At 34.1% G+C, this 20,743-nt stretch overlaps 3 protein-coding genes across 4 annotated transcripts; all 3 read left to right on the plus strand.

Moving 5' to 3' along the window:
* The first annotated feature begins 481 nt into the window (after positions 1 to 481).
* LOC135671413 (receptor-like protein EIX2) lies at positions 482 to 7,641 on the plus strand. Its single transcript, XM_065179518.1, has 2 exons — positions 482 to 3,567; positions 5,811 to 7,641. The coding sequence occupies exon 1, from the start codon at positions 532 to 534 to the stop codon at positions 3,220 to 3,222; it is 2,691 nt and encodes an 896-aa protein (XP_065035590.1). The 5' UTR covers positions 482 to 531; the 3' UTR covers positions 3,223 to 3,567; positions 5,811 to 7,641.
* A 273-nt stretch (positions 7,642 to 7,914) lies between these two features.
* Positions 7,915 to 11,359, plus strand: LOC103973042 (probable LRR receptor-like serine/threonine-protein kinase At1g51880). Its single transcript, XM_065179519.1, has 5 exons — positions 7,915 to 8,811; positions 9,820 to 10,081; positions 10,181 to 10,307; positions 10,797 to 10,865; positions 10,945 to 11,359. Exons 2-5 carry the CDS (start codon positions 9,998 to 10,000, stop codon positions 11,184 to 11,186), a joined length of 522 nt encoding a protein of 173 aa, XP_065035591.1. The 5' UTR covers positions 7,915 to 8,811; positions 9,820 to 9,997; the 3' UTR covers positions 11,187 to 11,359.
* A 5,259-nt stretch (positions 11,360 to 16,618) lies between these two features.
* On the plus strand, positions 16,619 to 19,924 carry LOC135671459 (receptor-like protein EIX2). Of its 2 annotated transcripts, XM_065179604.1 has the most exons (3): positions 16,624 to 16,945; positions 17,087 to 17,576; positions 19,632 to 19,924. In XM_065179604.1, the coding sequence occupies exons 1-2, from the start codon at positions 16,630 to 16,632 to the stop codon at positions 17,542 to 17,544; spliced, it is 774 nt and encodes a 257-aa protein (XP_065035676.1). In that variant the 5' UTR covers positions 16,624 to 16,629; the 3' UTR covers positions 17,545 to 17,576; positions 19,632 to 19,924. The 2 variants fall into 2 exon arrangements, with proteins under 2 accessions (XP_065035675.1, XP_065035676.1); XM_065179603.1 differs by having other exon boundaries at positions 16,619 to 17,576.
* Positions 19,925 to 20,743: the final 819 nt, after the last annotated feature.

Genomic DNA, 20,743 nt, shown 5'->3' on the forward strand with positions numbered 1-20,743 from the left:
CTTATCCCACCGATTGAGACCGATGCTATTAGTTTCCAAAATGCCGTATTAATCATGGCGGCTTTCATCCTTAGGTATCTATCGATGATGGAACAAAAACTTGGCCCTTACTCTTACCTCAAATGATGTAATGTTGAAAGTGACGATAGAGAAAAATAAGGAAGCGAGTTCAAAATTCAAAATTATGTATTTAATGTAAAAACTTTAATATATTTTAATTCATCTCTCATCTCAAATTTTATACCTAAAGTATTACTTTACATGAGCTCTTTATTTATAAAGGGTAAACTTAAGGTTTCAATTTTAATTATATCTTGGATAGAATTCATAAATCAAAATTCTATCTGACCATAAAGTTTAATTTATTATTCCAACCACACATAGCAAGCAAGCTGAGTGAGCTATGCCCAATTTATATATCATGGATAATGGGTACCACACATAGCATGCACCTCCACCTTCATCCTGTTCTTCTGACTGTGGCGGCTTGGAGTAGGTAGTTCGGTAGGGAGGGAGATCAAACTGCGCGCCATGGGTTTCCCTTTACGCTTCTTATCATCATTGTCGTTGTGCCTCTTGGCCCTCCTCCTCCACCGGGCCACGGTGACAAGTGGGTGTTTCAGCATGGAGAGGGAGGCACTGTTGGACTTCAAAGCCGGCATCCACGACACCCATAACCGGCTATCTTCTTGGACGGGCCACCACTGTTGCACATGGAAGGGAGTGATCTGCGACACCACCACTGGCCACGTCGTCATGCTCGACCTCCGAAACACAAATACTACAGATGATTGGGCATTACGCGGTCAGAGGATGATGAACTCGTCATTTCTTGCTTTATCTCATTTGAAGCACTTGGATCTTAGCTTCAATGATTTCAGCGGGATCCGCATGCCGGAATTCATCGGCTCCTTCAAGAAACTGAGATACCTCAATCTATCTTCTACACAATTCATGGGAGGAATACCTGCTCGGCTGGGGAACCTTTCGAGCCTCTACGTTCTTGATCTACGTGCTGCTTTAGATTTTACATCCCATGTTGACAACCTCCACTGGCTCTCCCATCTTACCTCCCTGAAGCACCTGGACTTGAGCTGGTTGAACCTAACCGATCTCCCAGATTGGTTCTCATCGGTGAACATGCTGCATTCTCTCCAAGTTTTAAGTATGTCTTTCGTTGGTCTCGATACCATCCCAGCAACTGTTGTCCACGTCAACTTCACCTCCTCTCTTACCGTCCTTGATCTCTCCTATAATCATTTCAAGTCCACCTTACCCAAATGGTTGGGGAATATTAGTGGTCTTACCCATCTTGATCTTCATGCTACCGGGTTCTATGGCGTTATTCCCGATGCAATTGGAGACTTGGGCGGACTGAAAGAATTATATATGTCGAGGAACCAATTGACAGGAAATTTGAGCGGTTGGTTGGAGCAAATGACGAATCTCATCATTTTGGATCTCCGATCTAATTTATTCAACGGTTCCATGCCTTCCTCCGTTGGTAAGTTCTCTAATCTCACCGAATTGTATCTCGCTGGAAATTCTCTTGGAGGTGTTATTTCAGAAGTTCATTTTGAGAATCTTACGAGATTGCAAGTATTAGACTTGTATGACAACTCCATCACCATATCAATTGGCCAAAGTTGGGTCCCCCCTTTCCAACTCAGATATGTAGATTTAACCAAATGTCAGTTGGGACCTCAATTTCCAGAATGGTTGCAGTTCCAAACACAGATCCAAGTGTTATCCATGGATTATTGTAAAATTGCAGGGACAATGCCCGCTTGGTTTTGGAATATTTCATCTTCTACCATCACATATTTAGACCTTTCCAACAACCAAATAGGAGGCAAGCTGCCATCTTCTTTAAAGTTCACCAAGTTGGTAATATTATATTTGGATTCCAACAGATTTGAAGGTCCACTACCAACGATGCTACCGTCTACACTTCATACTCTATCTCTCTACAATAATTCCTTTACAGGGCAATTGTCGATATGGCCTCATGTTACATTTGTGTTCATCTCAGATAATATGCTTGACGGTGGCTTATCTTCATCAATCTGCCAATGGACATATCTCGAATATCTTGACCTTTCGAACAACAAATTACTTGGTGAGATCCCTTATTATTGTTTGGGAAAATCATTACAAAATCTTTGGTTCTTAGATTTGAGCAACAACCAAATAGGAGGCAAGCTGCCATCTTCTTTAAAGTTCACCAAGTTGGAAAGATTATATTTGGATTCCAACAGATTTGAAGGTCCATTACCAACGATGCTACCATCTACACTTGATACTCTATCTCTCTACAATAATTCCTTTACAGGGCAATTGCCGATATGGCCCTATGTTAGATTTGTGTCAATCTCTGATAACATGCTTGATGGTGGCTTATCTTCATCAATCTGCCAATGGACAGGTGGTCTCGAATACCTTGACCTTTCGAACAACAAATTACTTGGTGAGATCCCTTATTGTCTGGGAAAATCATTACGAAATCTTTATATCTTGAAATTGGACAACAATCACTTCTCGGGTGAAATTCCATACACGATCGGATTTTTAAGTGAGCTTATGCTATTGCAACTGAAAAATAACAGTTTTTCGGGTGAGGTTCCTTTGTCATTGAAAAATTGTACAAATTTATGGTTTCTTGATCTGGCTCAAAATAATCTTGTCGGAAATATAATGCTATGGATGGGAGAAAATCTACAACAACTGGCAGTACTTCGTCTACGTTCAAATATGTTTTCTGGAGTTATTCCTTGGCAACTTGCTAGATTTGAACAACTTCAAATATTGGATCTTGCTAATAACAACTTCTCTGGTTCAATACCTCACAACATTGGTAATTTAAGTACCATGAGATTGACATCACAATATTATGCATTTTGTTCTTATGAATCAGATGTCTTTACAAAGGGACAAGATCTTCATTATTTACGATGCAGCATAAGTCTTATGAAAAGTTTGGATCTTTCAAACAATCGACTAACCGGAGAGATACCAAAAGGAATTGGAGACCTCGCAGGACTCAAGAACTTAAATTTGTCAAGAAATCATTTACAAAGTAAAATCCCTTGGGAGATAGGAGGAATGAATTCATTAGAATCCCTTGATCTATCGATAAATGATCTTTCTGGTAGCATTCCCGAGAGTTTATCGGCTTTATATTTCTTAAGCTATTTGAATTTATCAACTCCAAACTTTTATTGATCCATCCATCTATATGGGTAATGCTGACTTATGTGGACCACCAATTTCCAAAAGTTGTTTCAATAATAAAACAACTCAAAATATTATACAAGAGTACAAGAAGGAGATTCCCGAGTGGTTATGGTTCTATATCAGCATGGTACTAGGATATGTGATGGGATTTTGGATCTTTTGTGGTATTCTCTTCCTCAAAGACACATGGAGGCATGTTTATTTCCATATGATTGATGATATATATGATCGGTTCTGGGTCCAATGGTATTTAATCTTTTGACGATTACTTAGACTTTAATCTCAAAATTTCGTGTGTGGATAATCCAAGATTTTACCATAGAGGGAGAGAAGGTATGTCATCACTCTACTTTTTATTTATATGGTATTTTAGATTTGTAGATGCTGGTTGGCTGTGATTAATGAAAACAGAATTTGTGTACTTGATATAAGAAAAGATGGATTGCTTTATTTATGGTGTTTGAAGACAAGTATTAATCAATTTGTATGTAATGTGGTTGTTTACCATCTTCTTCTATTTGATGTTTGCATAATTATAACATCATGCAAGAGTTGGCTCGTAGTTTTAAAGCAGAGAAATATTAGAAAAAGAAGAGAACTATAACCTAAGTCTTCCGTGAAGATATAGTTTAAAAATATGCTATATTGATTTTAAAGGAGCAAACACATTACTTTGGAAATGATAGAATAGAGGAAGAAAGGGGTGGCTTTGGCAGGGGAAGAAAAGAGGAGAAAAAAATAAAATAGGTGTGAGATTTAATAAGGATGTTGTTTTTATATCAAGAGAGTAAGTTTTAAATTTGAAAGAGTATATATATATGTATGATTTTGAATTTCTATTCATTCCCTACCAATCAGAGAGTAAATAAGACTATAGATTAATTATTCTAAAATCATTGAGTATGTTGTGATTTAAAAAAAAAAATAGTCATTCTCAGATAAGAAAGAAAATATTATGATTGTTTATTGGATTGGTTTATATTATTCGAATGATTTAGGAAAATAAGGAGAGTGTTGATCACTATATCAGTTATAATAATCTATGATTAACGTAAGTATCGAATGATTATGTATAACTTGTTTTCTAATTTAATAATATATTTGTTAATAATGAAGTTATGTGATTTGCAAATGTTAAATTGGCTTTTGAAAATAGGTTTTTCGATATTGTATTTGTTTAAAATAATTAAAATATTTAATTATTATATTTTTCAATGATATATTGTTGAACATATTTCAAATAAGGTTTCAATATGTTACTTTAGATGATGGTTAATTGTTCTCAATTAGTTGGTTTTGATTTAGACTTTATCAATTGTTGTTGTACATTCGTCATAAGTTCATAAACTAGTTTTTTCTAGGTCTAACATAAATGTATTATCTATACCATGGAGATTAAATATGATTTTGATCCTTGTCACAAGGATATAATATGGTCATAGCCATTAGCACTTCGACTTTTATTTTAATATATGCCCTTTGTTATAGTCATGACTATCGATAAATTTAGATATGAAGACTTAGTTATACTTATACTGATTCATGATTGATTATTAATAATCTTGGCATTAAAATGAAATCTATCCACTTATGTTTTGTTATGCAAATGTATTCAAAAATTATATTATCTTATGTGCTTATTAAGCTAAAAAGTTGTGATTTGAAAAGCATGTAAAGTTATGTTTGCCCTTTATATAAGTGTATACTTTTTTAAAATGTATTTATGATAAGTTTTGCTAGTATATGAGTTTTGGTGTTTACTAATGCTAATATCCTTGTTGTTAAAATTTTCAGATGCCTATGAATAGATTGAATTTGGTTATGCATCAAGGCAATAAATTAAATCGTTTATGGTTCATACTCTTTAGACTTGGGATGTAATAATCTATTGGTGGGATGTCTTTGGTGAACTTATTTGTATTTGAGGGCTCAATATGTCACTACTACTGTTATATGTGGGCATTATTGATGTATCTATTTTATATTGCATAAAGTGCATATATTTGGATTTAATAGGTCTATGTAATTGGAGGTGATGGAACTCAAAAAAGGAGTCTCTGTAATATTTGAGGTAGTTATAAAATAGAAGTTCTTTAACAGTGTTTTTGTTGGTATCTATTCACTTTTTGAGTTCATTGTTAGTTTCTCCTCCTTGAATTACTCGATGTGATTTCGATTTTGAGCTAAAATTTTCTATTATTGGGATTTGAAATACTATAGATAATGACACAGCGATACTTATCTTTCTTAATCGTTTTAGAATTATTACATGGTAGTTCAGATTTTTTTCTAATAAACCTATTATATTTGATTACCAGAAATAATCACATGTATCTGATACAAATAAGTGATCAGAAATAGGAGATCCCAGGAGATAGATAATTACCACAATTTGGGAGAGGACAGCAAACTCGATGAGGACAATGATTAACATTGTCGTGTGTGGCGAAGGAGGAGTCTTAAGGAACACGACTAGCATAATCTCTCTTTATTATGCCTTTGAAAAGTGGTTGAGTCTATCAAAATCATATCTGTATTAATAATATAGATTGGTTAACAAATTTCATGCTGTACAGGTATCCAGAAGATAAATATGATAGGACATGGGATCCTTGCAACAGTTATATTGGTTGTGAAACATGGTATTTTACGAGCAGTACTTTGGGAATCAAGACCACTCGTGGTGATGCTTATGAGGTCCCAGGCGTGGTCATGGGGACTGCAACTGTTGCTGCAGATAATTTTACATTGCAATATTTCTTGCACTATGGCCTCAATTCGAGTGTTCAAACAACATTCTATATCTATTTGCACTTTGCTGATTTCAACTATTTAAGTGGGAATGGAAGTAGAATTTTTCAGGTGAGAGCAGATGGGGAACCCGATAGTGATAACATCAGTCCTGCATATCTACTGGCAACTCATGTCCATTTCATCCATCGGCTGGCGTACCCAGGTTTAAAAGGTTATTTTAATCTGACAAGGGTGGCCTGTTCCACCCTTCCCCCCATCCTCAATGCTGCTGAGGTTTACATTCCTATTAATCTTTCAGTTTTGGCAACAGATCCAGCCGATGGTATGCTATCCCACCACTACTTTGGACATCCATCGCTCTAGTCCGGCCAATAACTTGTATCATCTGCTTCTTTTTTTTTTTCCCCTCAAGATGAACTGTGTTTTTCTTATTAATTACCTGCACACTTTTGAAGACTAACATGCAATGTGACCATTCATGCTTCCCCCCCCTTTGATCCATTTTCTGAAGGAAAAAAGTGTAGTATGTTATTGGCAGTGCATTATCCATTTCACTGGTGTCTTACCTGAACATATACAATAAGTTGTTTGCTTATTTAGCTGATTGCTGATTTGAAGTTTACATATTAAGTTGAAGATGAATATATTGTCTCTTTCCTTTATTTTGTTGTAGCATAGGTAAAATGAAGCACATTTTCTGCCACCTTTGTTAAAATAATCAGTCTACTGGAACTTACGTAGGGATTCATTTGGTCAACTTGGAGTGTACAATAATTCCAAAGACTTGCTTATTGCAATGAAATATTTGAGATATTATGCATAACTGTCAATCATATGTTCAGAGGATGTGCCTACTTTTCGGGAAAATATGTTAATTATTCTTTTTGAGTCCAAGCACTTGAACCATGCATTATCAGAAATTATAATTTATATTCATCTGCGCTTTTACTTCTCGTGGTGATTTGACATGTATGAGATGATAAGCAAAAGTTAGATTGACAACAATATAAATGACTGATATTGACAATATATAAAATGACTGGGTTACCATACAACAAGTGATGTATCTAATGGTTTTGATGTGCTTGTATATATCATTTCAAGATAATTATTCATAAGCTAGGTCAAGCACAATTTGGATATTAATATCAATGGTAAGATCATACAAACATCAGGATTTTCAGTGATCAAAGTTCTATCGTTTAAACCAAATCATATAAGGTGTGGCTAGGTGTGCTCATGCATGTGAAACGCTTTTTCCGGGCAGAGTTGTGTCAAAATGCTTCATGGAGCCCATTTACTACTTTGAAATGAATATTAAATTTTTTTCCGAGGGGGCTACAATAATCATCTACATGGCATGCATCCAATTACATGCCAACCTTGGATTTTTTTCACAATAGCTTGAATTCAGTATGGTGGACCATGGTTGATCTGTACCGAAGCTATCTCTTTCCTGAAGTAAATAAGAATTTCTCTCTGCATAGCATATCAGATATTGGCTTAACCAGTAAAATTAACAGTTGATGCTATGATGGGGATAAAGAAATTATATCAGATGAAGATATGGCAGGGTGATCCTTGTGCTCCGCAGCAATTCATTTGGAGTGGAGTAAATTGCACCTACTCAAGCTCTGGTACCCCAAGAGTCACCTCATTGTAAGCTCCAAGATTTGGTTGTTTTAAAAGACATCAATAAAAAGCACTGATTCTGATGTAATGATTTCTACTTTATTTTCTTTAACAGAAACCTCTCTTATCTTGGGTTGAATGGTGCTCTACCAAATGCTTTGGCTAATCTGAAGGCCCTTAACTATTTGTAAGTTTCTAAATTTATTGTCAGAGGCTGCTGGCTAGCAACATCATGCAGACAACTATAGAACAACTTGTAGATGTTGCATGAAATTGACTTGTTACCCTTTTACATGTGTATTTTATTCACTTCTAATCTCCTTTTTCTAACTTCATAAACAGAAGGCTTTTGTGTTTTCATGTTAGTTGCCAAAATTAGGAATGCAGATGGACCAGTTTACAAACCAAAGCACTAGCTTCGGGTTTTCTTTAACCTTATCCTATAACAACTGAACTAAACCGCAACACTATTGTTGTGTTTTGCTTCTAATATGGCTTTACTCATGAAATCTGGTTTCCAAGGACCAAAGTTATATAGATCAACATGTAACTACTTTTTTTTTTAATGAAATTTCTTATGAAAACATATCATTAACTAATGTAATCCATGTATTTTGTCTCAGGGACTTGTCAAACAATGATTTAACAGGCCCAATACCGCCCTCTTTAGAAGAATTGACATCACTCAATGTGCTGTAAGAACATATTTTTCTCTCTTACACATTTCACATGGTGCATGCGTTTTCAATGTTGAAAACTTCAACTTTGTCGTGCGCATGCTTCAGGGCTTCTTTCTCCACATATTATATGCTAATGGTTGAGCAAGATCAAACTTTTTGCAGAATTTTGTCAAATAACCGACTCAATGGGCCTATTCCAGCTTCTTTGTGTGATGGACAATCAAAAGGATTGCTTGAGTTGAGGTTTGTGCTGTAGTCTAACATCCCAAATCTTCCCACAATTCCTTCTACCTAATACTAATATCTTATGAACTTTATGTTCTGCAAAGAGTGGACAACAATCCGGATATATGTCTCTGTCATAGTACATGTCAAATTGGCAGCAAAGGAAGGAAGCTTGCTAAATTCACCATTGTGCTGATTGCTGTCATCCTTGCGCTGATAATACTGCTGCTCCTATCATCGCTTTTATTCTTCTTCTTGAGGAGAAAAAAATCTACAACAAAATTATGTAAGTGGTTTTAAGCAAGTAATAGCTTATAAACATACAATTTTGTTGTATAATGTCCTTTTCTTCTTCAGCAAAAAGGCAATGTTAGAAGTGAGATAGAACTCTTATCTGTATAATATCAGGGCATGTCTTCTCTGATATCATAGAGATAAATAACTTCTTTTATTGCTGAAAAGATTTTTTTTCTCTTTTATCGAGGGTAACAAAAGTGAGACTCGTAAAACAAAGATTTCTAGCTTGGTTACTGTATCTGTCATAGTTGTTAGCATCCAAACAACTATTTTTATCTAAATATTTTTTTGGTTTAGTTGGAGCGAACAGCTAAAACAGATGTAAGCTTATGGTTGATACCACACACTACTTCAAGGGAAGTTTCTATTCCATAAGACCATTCATTATGATGAACCTTCCCAACTCTGATTTGGGGTGTAATTATGCTGATCTTTTTCAATTCTAGTCTTGTCTAAATTCTGCCTGAGATTAAACTTTTGATAAAGCTAAGTTCTTTATCAAATAGATCAAGATTAAATGAGTCAATTTTTAGGCCATGTGTAATACAAACTTATAAACAACTAGTGGGTTGATAAATAATAATTTATTATCTACCATTCTACCAAAGCTTGACAAACCTTGCATATAAGTGTGATTGCCTAAAATTAAGTCAGTTAATTTTTAGCTAACTTTTTCACCTTTATATTTGTAAAGTATGTTTTAGGCTCATCAATGTTCTTTACGCTCATTATTATAGAGTCTGTTTTAGAATTATCTACACAACTTTTCTAAATTAACTCCTTCATTTACTTGTATGCTATCAACATACAGACAATGGAAAGTGATCATTGGTAGGTATATGAGTTATTATGAATCATAGCTCATGAAATTTCTCTCTGGAGGTTACAAGTGACTTGTGGATGCATGTTTTGGAATTCTGTACTAGCAACTTCACCTTCATTACAATGAGAAGCAGTGTTAACAGCACTCTTTTTGTTTCTTTTAATGAAATAATAGCACCGCCAATTAAGACGCGCTTGCTATACCCGAAACCCATAGATTTACATATGATGAATTGAAGGCCATCACCAACAATTTTGATCTTGTACTTGGAAAGGGGGGGTTTGGGAATGTTTACCATGGTCGATTGCATGATGGCACTGAAGCAGCAGTAAAACTTTTGCACTCACATCGGATGGTCAAAGGGACATCATCTGAGGAGTCCTTGTCTGCAAATTCTGGCTCCAGATCACATGGGCTGAAAGAGTTTCAAGCCGAGGTATGCAATCTATATGAATGCATTTTGGTGGACTAGCATTTTAATGAACAAATAGGTTATGGATGAAATTAAGTATATATCTTCCACTTTGGGTTGCAGGCTGTTCTCTTATCGAGGGTCCATCACAGGAACTTAGTGTCTTTGATCGGGTACTGTAGAGACAGCAATCAACTTGGACTTGTTTATGAATATGCTGCTCGTGGAAGTCTTAGAGATCATCTTTCAGGTAAAAAAGATGTTGAATAGTATTCTATGATCTGAGCTACTGTATGCTTGGAGAAGATTGAATCCAGTTTAAGTTGCTTTACCCGAAAATGTTGTATCTTTCGACAGTATATTTCTCATTCTATACCTAGAATTTCTCTCTCTTGATTTGTCATACATTACCATTGGATTGAATTAATGCAATTGATAAGATATTATCATGTTAGTTTTTTTTTTTTCTTCTAGCAAAAACAGTACCCTGATCATTATTTGTCAAGATTCTGGAGCTTAGTGTAACTGACTTATCCAGTACGATTTTTCATTTTTTATAAACATTTTAGATTCGTAACTGCACCTTTTTTTCTATAGATAAAATGTTCTTGACTGTATCTGAGACATATTCAGAATCTTTAGTGCATTGTCAAATTCATCCGGTCCTTACAGAACTGTGCAACATAATATTCTTGAGTTAATTTTACGTTATGCTGAATTTCTGGAGTTCATTTTACAGATAAAACTGGAAATAGCCAAACATTAAGTTGGAGAGAACGAATTCAGATAGCAGTGGAAACCGCACAAGGTGATCTTACAATTGGTATTGCTTTTTATATATCTTTTCAAATTTTCACTTTCTGTTCCACTGAACAATATCTGAACAGGTCTGGAGTATCTACACAAGGGATGTGTGCCACCTATAATCCATAGAGATGTGAAGACTAACAATATCCTCTTAACACATGACTTTGAGGCAAAGGTAGCAGATTTTGAGCTGTCAAAGCCTTTCCTGACCGATGCCCAGACTCACGTATCTACTGATGTTGTGGCTGGCACTCCAGGATACATAGATCCCGAGTATGTTTTCTACTTCACAGAAGTTTGCCAGATAATATTTGCAGTGTGAATTGCTCAGGATTTCCTTGTTTGCCCCTCTACTGACAAGTCGGTTTAATTTGTTTTATAGAGAATCTAAGAATTCCTTTGGCAACTAAATGAAAAAGAGAATGATGTAGAATCACAATGAGAAGAAAAACAAAAAAATGTTCTTTTTCCAAATGTGATGCAGATTTCTTCTTAGCTAACTTTCCAATTCCAAGAGGAGAATCACTAACAATTGTTGCACCTTTCTGGGATGGTTATTTTTGCCCCTTTTAAAGCTACAAAATAGGAATAATGTTAAATTAATGTATGAGTGAAGTCAAAACAATATTCAATCTTCTTAATTTTCTTCTCCAAAAGTATCATAGTAGTTACCAAGTACTACATTGATACATTTCTTTTTTCAAGTACTTTGCTTCCTCCTAGCTGACTGAAAAAAGTGATGTATAGTTGTTCTGGAGCTGGTTACAGGCCTATCAGCTTTGTTGGAGCAACAAAAAAAGGTGTCACTTAGTCCAATGGATACGATCTATTAGGATTGAATCGGCACTAAAAGAGGCTGAATTAGTGCTTTTGAAAAAATGATGTCGATTTAAAAAAAAAGTGATAATCAATTAAAACAGAAAACAATAGTAATGAAGAGCATAAAGAAAGTGCACACCAATTTTATAGTAGTTTGGTCATTGTGATCTACATCTACTTTTGATTCCTCCTCCGTGGTCATTGGCTTCCACTATTTATCTTCTTTCAACGGATGAAGACCAACTATCCTCTTACAATTCTTTTCTCATTTTTATAGGTTTACGAGATAATCTTTATAATTCTCTTACCCTTCTCTCAAATTGAATTTAAAACATAAAGCTAGAGAAAGGGAACTCTTAAGGAATTATAACAGCATTTTTACACAATTTTGTTTTGTATTAATTGAGCAGGGATGAGTGAGATATTTATAGGCTCCAAATGGATTCAAATTTGAAGTAAAAAATAGTCTCATCCCAAGTCTTTAGGGTACTGGCAGTACAACCGCCAATACTATCTGACACTAGGTGGTACCACCGTCCAGTCTAGCGATACCACCACCTGACATCCTGAGAGATTAGATCTCGGAGACTGAGCCTCTGGTGGTTCCACTGCCTAGTCTAGCAATATCATTGCCTGACCCAACTTTTGGGTCATTGAATGAGCCCAACTTAGTCCTAGATCAGGTTCAATGGGCCCTTAATTAAGTTGGTATAGTTTCACTACAAACCAACTTAATTATACCATAAACTACTTCAATCAAGATATAATTAATTACAAAGCATGAATCTGGCATGTCATTGGTTTATCTAGCGTTTTGTCTGACCCTTCGCCGCATCGTCCTCTCATTCAACGTATTACCCAATTAACATATTGACCTCCACAACATATATTGATTTCTATAAGCTTCATACTTCTTCTAGTGTAATATTATCAATTCACCTTATCGAAAACCTGTTAAGCAAATAAATTGCACAAGCAATAGCATCTCCCCAAAATTCTTTAGGAATTCTTCTTTTCTTCAATATGCATCGGACTATATTATGTATAGCCTTATTTTTTCTTTCTAAGATACCATTTTGTTGAAGCATGCATGATATGGTGAATTGATGTAAAATTCTATTATTTCTATAAAAAACTTTTAAATTTCTTTAATATTCGTCATCCTTATTTATTTTTAAACATTTAATGTTACAACCACTTTGACTTTCAACCAAATTCTTAAATTCTTTGAATTTACTTAAATTTTTTTTTTTCCACATGTAAACCTAAGTTTTGCCACTATTATCATCAGTAAAAGTAAAAAAACATACATACTTCCTATAAGTGATACTAGATTGATAGAGCCACAAAGTGCACTAGATCAAGTCGATGTCATACTCTTTTTATTCTTCTTAATTTGAAAGTATTTCTTTCTTGCTTGTACATATACTTCACATAACTTTGATGGGCTATCAATTTCATGATATTATTGTCACCATATTATACTTGAAGTTTCAAAGTCTCAAATTTAAGTACGTATATCTAAGATACCATAACGTAGAAATGGTTTCAATATCAGTTTTAAAATCATTTGACCAATCAAATATGCATAAATGTAAAGGAAACATTTTGTTCTTCACTATTTTCACATGTGAGTAGTTGCCCAAAGCTCATAATATTATTTTTTATATTAGGAACATAATAAACATTTGAAACATGTATTTTTTTATCATTATTAAATCTAAGAAAAATTTTACCTTTGTCTCTTACTAGTTTTTGAGATAGGTCACCAAATGTAATGTTCTTGGAATTACTTGTATCCATTTCTGAAAATAGTCCTTTGATATCACACAAGTGATTTGAAGCTCCTGTATATACTAGGTAACCTAAACTGATCTTCCTTCAAATTATTACAAGTTATTAACAAAACTTGATTTTGGTTCTTTTCTTTCTCAACAAAACTTGATACTATGTCATAGATTAATCTTTCTTCAAATTATTATTATAAGTTATTAGGAGTATGTCCATACCTTTTGTAAACATAGTATTGAATTTCAGACCTTTTAGAATTTTTACTACGTGCACAGCCTCGGCCACATCCTCAACCATAACCTTAGCCTTTTTGGCTAAAATTTTTTCTATCACCTTCATTGTTTTGAGATTTTTAATTGGTCTGATGATTTCTGTAACTTCTTCCTCTTTATCCTCAACCATAACCTTTTTCTCTTTGAGATTTTAATTTACATTTATTTTCGAGAGTAAACGTTTATAGTGTTTACTATATATATTTTTCTTCTCCTCTTTTTGTAAGTCTTTGTTTATAAACTTGAAGAAAACCTATTAGTTCTTCTAAAGATATTTGTTCTAAGTCTTTAAACTCTTTAATCACTATAAAAATAAAATTGGATATAGAGATTTTAGTACTTTATTTCTATTACTCTTTCATCATGTATATGTTCCCCATTTTGTCTCATTTAATAAACAATAGAAATGACTTTTGAGAAGTAATTATAAATAGATTCAGAAATATCTTATTGTAATTTTATAAAATCAACTAGTAAAACTTATAGGCGAAGCTATTTTACTTGATCCACACCACCAAATACTTTTGAAGCATTTACTAGAGTGATGACTTCAAACATTATATCATCAAGCCCTTAAAAGATTGTGAACAAAGTCATTTTCTCTTTTCTTCTATCTTTTAAGTTATTTTCTTATTTCTATAGTGATTGCTCATTCTATTGAACTTGATTCAACAAATTCATATTCTACAAACTCTCATACATCTTGAGAGCTTAGAAGAACATTCATTTAGATTTACCATATTGATAAAACGAAGAGTGAAATGATAGAAACAAGGAAAACACATCTCAATTAGTATTATATGGTGCCTATTTATATATGATGAATGAGAGGATTTCCTCAATGGAGCAGCGAGATTTCCTCGTGCAGTTGAGAAAATTTCATCTGCTATGCAGTTGAAAAAATCTCTTTGTTATCACATGTCATGATTTTCTTTTGTTAATCAAAAGATTTAGAATTGAGTGATGCTTGAAGAAGAGGTCATATATCAAATGTTGAACTTGATAGTAAAAAGAGATATGACTATCACACAATGGAAGAGTAAGATGATGGCTATCACACAATCGAAAAGTAGGACAAGGCAAAATACTCTATCTTTCACTCAAAACTCTTCACAATTTTAAAACTTTATGTTTCATGACCCAAGGTTTATATAGTCCCATAGATACATTATATCAATTATATTTAAAATAAATCATTTTTTTCTAAAAACCTCTAACCAATAGTTTTTGATTTGTTCTTAGATATTTAATTTATTTTTTCTCTTGATACAAATTGAATTTCTTTATGATAAGTTAATAAGTTTAATTCCAAAACCTCCCTCTCCATGTTAAAAACCCCCACTTGCAATCAGAAGAACAGGAAGAAGGTGGAGGTGTATGGCCGGTGAAATCACAAAGCCAACATTCATGGTTTATAAAGCAGCAACTGATGAGGAAAGGGATGCACGCAAAATTCTCCGATTCCATGGACTACTTTTGATCTCCACTTCTGCACGAAGAAGACTTGACCTGTCAGCCCAATCGACGACGGAATCAACTCCAATAAATGCCAACTTCTTCCACACAGCATGCAAGTCATCTTCTTCATTTCACCAGTAGACATGGAAGACTTGTAAAGTTCTCGAGTCTTGCCCACTCACCTAAGTGGATGGTTACCCGATCGAGTTGAGTAGCTATCCCAATTAACTTTCTTCGGTATATCTTTCCGTATGAAGCACGCTCGTCCATGATGTTATTTGACGTCTTTCCTAGACAAAAAAGTTATACCAAGAGGATGCTTCTGAAAGAGGGGGAATACAGTCCTCTTTTAGCCTCTAGAAAACATATTACGCTGCAGATGAGGCACTTTCTGTCCTAAAATTGTCATTATGACAATTCAAGCTTCAACCATCGCATGCAAGTTTCGTTAAGATTATACACTAAATTATGCTTGATGTGCTGCTTAAGATTTGAGAGAGCCAATATTCACTTGAAAGAAGAAGAGAAAATGATAGATGTTAATCGCAAGTCAAATTGTAGTTTGTTTGGCGCATCCTTATGTTCATAAGAAGAAGATGACCAACCTACAGAAGAATAAAAAGTAATACTAAAATAATATTCATTTGTAAGATGATGTGTGAAAGGAGGACCAAAACACTCTCATAGTGTTCAGGATATATATATATATATATATATATATATATATACACACAGAAATAAATTCTAATTTACTAAAAATTAATTTTTCTATTTAGAACTCTAATCTAAATTCTAATTTACCGCAAGTCAAAGTCTTCTTGACCAGCGACGTATAGACCAGTAGGTAGAAAAGGAATCCTTGGAATGCTAGCTCATCTTAGGGATGTGAGGTTTCTCACCGTTCATCTTTCTCTGCATCAATCAAATTTAAAGAAGACAACCCCACGTTTTTTGTTTTATTTGTTGCTAGTCGCTCATATGTCAAACAGTACTTATCCCACTGATTGAGACCGATGCTATCAATTTCCAAAAAGCCGTATTAATCATGACGACTTTCATCCTTAGGTATCTATCATTTTACCCCTACGATGATGGAACAAAAACTTGGCCCTCACTCTTACGTCACATGATGTTATGTTGAAAGTGACGATAGAGAAAAATAAGGAAGCGAGTTCAAAATTCAAAATTATGTATTTAATATAAAAACTTTAATCTATTTTAATTCATCTCTCATCTCAAATTTTATACCTAAAGTATTACTTTACATGAGCCCTTATTTTATAAAGGGTAAACTTAAGGTTTCAATTTTAATTATATCTTGGATAGAATTCATAAATCAAAATTCTATCTAACCATAAAGTTTAATTTATTATTCCAACCACACATAGCAAGCAAGCTGAGTGAGCTATGCCCAATTTATATATCATGGATAAATTGGTAGGTAGTTCGGTAGGGAGGGAGATCAAACTGCGCGCCATGGGTTTCCCTTTACGCTTCTTATCATCATTGTCGTTGTGCCTCTTGGCCCTCCTCCTCCACCGGGCCACGGTGACAAGTGGGTGTTTCAGCTTGGAGAGGGAGGCACTGTTGGACTTCAAAGCTGGTGTCCGAGACACCCGCAACCGGCTATCTTCTTGGACAGGCCACCACTGTTGCACATGGAAGGGAGTGACCTGCGACACCACCACTGGCCACGTCGTCAGGCTCGACCTCCGGAATACGTTTGATTGGGCATTACGCGGTGAGAGGATGAACTCGTCATTGCTTGCTTTATCACATCTGGAGCACTTGGATCTTAGCTTCAATGATTTCAGCGGGATCCGCATACAGGAATTCATCGGCTCCTTCAAGAAACTGAGATACCTCAATCTATCTTCTACAGATTTCATGGGAGGAATACCTGTTGACAACCTCGAGTGGCTCTCCCATCTCACGTCCTTGAAGCACCTGGACTTGAGCGGGTTGAACCTAACCGATGTCCCAGATTGGTTCTCATCCGTGAACATGCTGCCATCCCTCCAAGTGTTAAGTATGTATTCCGCTAGTCTCAATACCATCCCAGCTTATGTTGTCCACGTCAACTTCACCTCCTCTCTTACCGTCCTTGATCTCTCCTCTAATAATTTCAACTCCACCTTACCCAAATGGTTGGGGAATATTAGTAGTCTTACCCATCTTGATCTTCATGAATCTGGGTTCTATGGCGTTATTCCCGATACAATTGGAGACTTGGGTTCTCTTACTTTTCTTGATCTAGGAGGCAATCAACCAATTGACAGGAAATTTGAGCGGTTGGCTGGAGCAAATGACGAATCTCATCATTTTGGATATCCGATCTAATTTATTCAACGGTTCCATGCCTTCCTCCGTTGGTAAGTTCTCTAATCTCACCGAATTGTATCTCGCTGGAAATTCTGTTGGAGGTGTCCTTTCAGAAGTTCAATTGGAGAATCTTACAAGATTGCAAGTATTAGACTTGTATGACAACTCCATCACCATATCAATTGGCCAGAGTTGGGTTCCCCCTTTCCAACTCAGATTAGTATATTTAACCAAATGTCAGTTGGGACCTTATCGGCTTTATATTTCTTGAGCTATTTGAATTTGTTATATAATAATCTTTCGGGAATGATACCATCTGGTCGTCAACTTCAAACACTCAATGATCCATCCATTTACATGGGTAATGCCGACTTATGTGGACCACCCACTTCCAAAAGTTGTTCTGATAATAAAACAACTCAAATTGATATACAAGAGCACGAGAAAGAGATTTCCAATTGGCTATGGTTCTATATTAGCATGGTACTAGGATTTGTGATGGGATTTTGGATATTTTGTGGTATTCTCTTCCTCAAGGACGCATGGAGGCATGCTTATTTCCATTTCATCGATGATGTGTATGATTGGGTTTGGGTGCAATGGAAATTAATTCTTCCACGATTGTTGAGTCGTTAATCCTAAAATTTCTAGTGTGGATGATCCTAGGCTTTACGGTAGATGAGGAGAAGGTATGTCATCAGTATACTTTTTATTTATATGATATTTTGGATTCCTAGATGCTGGTTGTGATCAATGAAAAAAGAATTTGTATTGTTGATCTAAGAAAGGATGGGCTGCTATATTTATGGTGTTTGAGATCAATTTTGTATGTAATGTGGTTGTTTAGCGTTTGCATAATTATAACATCATCCAAGAGTTAGCTCATAGTTTTCAAGCAGAGAAATATTAGAAAAAGAAGAGAACTACAACCAAGTCTTTCGTATAAAGATATAGTTCAAAAATATGGTATATTGATTTTAAAGGAACAAACACATTACTTTCGAAATAATAATAAATTAGAGGAAGAGAGGGGTGGCTTTGGCGACGGAAGAAAAGAGGAGAAAAAAATAAAATAGGTGTGAGATTTAATAAGGATGTTGTTTTTATATCAAGAGAGTAAGTTTTAAATTTGAAAGAGTATATATATGTATGATTTTGAATTCCTATTCATTCCCTACCAATCAGAGAGTAAATAGAGCTATAGATTAATTATTCTAAAATTATTGAGTATGTTGTGATTTTAGAGAAAAAAATAGTCATTCTCACATAAGAAAGAAAATATTATGATTGTTTATTGGATTGGTTTATATTATTCGAATGATTTGGAAAAGAAGGAGAGTTTTGATCACTATATCAATTATAATAATCTATGATAAACGTAAGTATCGAATGATTATGTCTAACTTGTTTTCCAATTTAATAATATATTTGTTAATAATGAAGTTATGTGATTTGCAAACGTTAAATTGGCTTTTGAAAATAAGCTTTTCGATATTGCATTTGTTTAAAATAAGTAAAATATTTAATTATTATATTTTCTAATACTATATTGTTGGACATATTTCAAATAAGGTGTCAATATGTTATTTTAAATGATGGTTAATTGTTCTCGATTCGTTGGTTTTGATTCAAACTTTATTAATTGTTGTTGTACATTGGTCTGACATAAAGATAAATGTATTACCTATACCATGGAGATTAAATATGATTTTATCCTTGTCACAAGAATATAATATGGTCATGGCCATTAGCACTTCGACTTTTATTTTAATATATGCCCTTTATTATAGTTATGACTATCGATGAATTTAGATATGAAGACTTAGTTATACTTATACTGATTCATGATTGATTATTAATAATCTTGGCATTAAAATGAAATCTATCCACTTATGTTTTGTTATGCAAATGTATTAAAAAATTATATTATCTTATGTGTTTATTAAGCTAAAAAGTTGTGATTTGAAAAGCATGTAAAGTTATGTTTGCCCTTTATATAAGTGTATAGTTTTATAAAATGCATCCATGAGAAGCTTTGCTAATATATGAGTTTTGGTGTTTATTAAGTTGTGGTTGCTTATATCCTTATTGTTAAAAATTTTCAGATACCTACGAGTTGACTGAATTTGGATATACATCGAGATAATAAATTAAATCATTTATGGTTCAAACTCTTGAGACTTGTGATGTAATAATCTATTAGTGGGATATCTTTGGTGAACTAATTTGTATTTGAGAACTCAATATGTCGTTGTTGTTATACGTAGACATTATTGATGTATCTATTTTGTATTGCATATATTTGGATTTAATAGGTCTATCTAATTTTTGGTGTTGGAACCAAAAAAAAAAAAGGTGTTGCAATATTTGATATAGTTATAAAATAGAAGTTCTTTAATAGTATTTTTGTGGCATCTGTTCACTTTCTGAATTCATTGTTAGTTTCTCCTCCAGGAATTAGCTGATGTGTTTCAGGAAATCTATTTGTTTCTCCTCTTTCGATTACTTGATGTGATTTTGAGCTTTGGCTAAAAGTTTCTATTGCTGGGATTCGAAATACTATAGATAATGACATATCGATACTCATCTTTCTTAATCATTTTAGAATTATTATATGGTAGTTCAGATTTTTTCTAATAAACCTATTATCATCATTTTTTCTATTTAAAATGATTTGACAACATTCGTCTATCTCTAAAGAGAAAATTAAAATTTTCATTATATAAGATCAGTTAAAGACTTAGTCATATCCCTATTCAGGCACAACTCTTCTTGTATATCTTTTTTTTATAAATATTAAATAATTTATATCTTTCTTTCAGGAGAAATTAAAGTATGCTTCCATCTTATTCTCCCTCCTAAAGACACATAAAATATCTATAGACGAAATAAACCCTTTCAATATGGCTATTAAGATGATAATATTCTAACCTCTTTAATATTGCTCAAATTTAATATTGCTCAAATATATATATATATATATATATATATATATATATATATATATATATATATATATATATATATATATAGTACGAAGTCGATGAAGGATACATCGATACGGGAAAAAACGTCCGACTCACTGACAGGTACTTTGAGGATTCTACAAAGGTACGTACGTGGTTCACCGTTCGAAGCTTTCCCGACGGAACTCGCAACTGCTACACCATTCCCGGGTTGAAGGAAGGGGACAGGTATCTCGTAAGGGCCTCCTTCG

This window comes from Musa acuminata, unplaced genomic scaffold, assembly GCF_036884655.1.
Source record: "Musa acuminata AAA Group cultivar baxijiao unplaced genomic scaffold, Cavendish_Baxijiao_AAA HiC_scaffold_1139, whole genome shotgun sequence".
In the NCBI taxonomy this organism is placed as follows: domain Eukaryota; kingdom Viridiplantae; phylum Streptophyta; class Magnoliopsida; order Zingiberales; family Musaceae; genus Musa; species Musa acuminata.

Bases quoted from the DNA above. Each gene is read 5' to 3' on its own strand.
- LOC135671459 (XM_065179603.1), top strand. From the start codon at position 16,630: ATGGATAAATTGGTAGGTAGTTCGGTAGGGAGGGAGATCAAACTGCGC.
- LOC135671413 (XM_065179518.1), top strand. From the start codon at position 532: ATGGGTTTCCCTTTACGCTTCTTATCATCATTGTCGTTGTGCCTCTTG.
- LOC103973042 (XM_065179519.1), top strand. From the start codon at position 9,998: ATGGTCAAAGGGACATCATCTGAGGAGTCCTTGTCTGCAAATTCTGGC. The intron at 10,082-10,180 runs GTATGCAATCTA...TTTGGGTTGCAG, and splicing joins TGAAAGAGTTTCAAGCCGAG to GCTGTTCTCTTATCGAGGGT. The intron at 10,308-10,796 runs GTAAAAAAGATG...TTCATTTTACAG, and splicing joins TCTTAGAGATCATCTTTCAG to ATAAAACTGGAAATAGCCAA.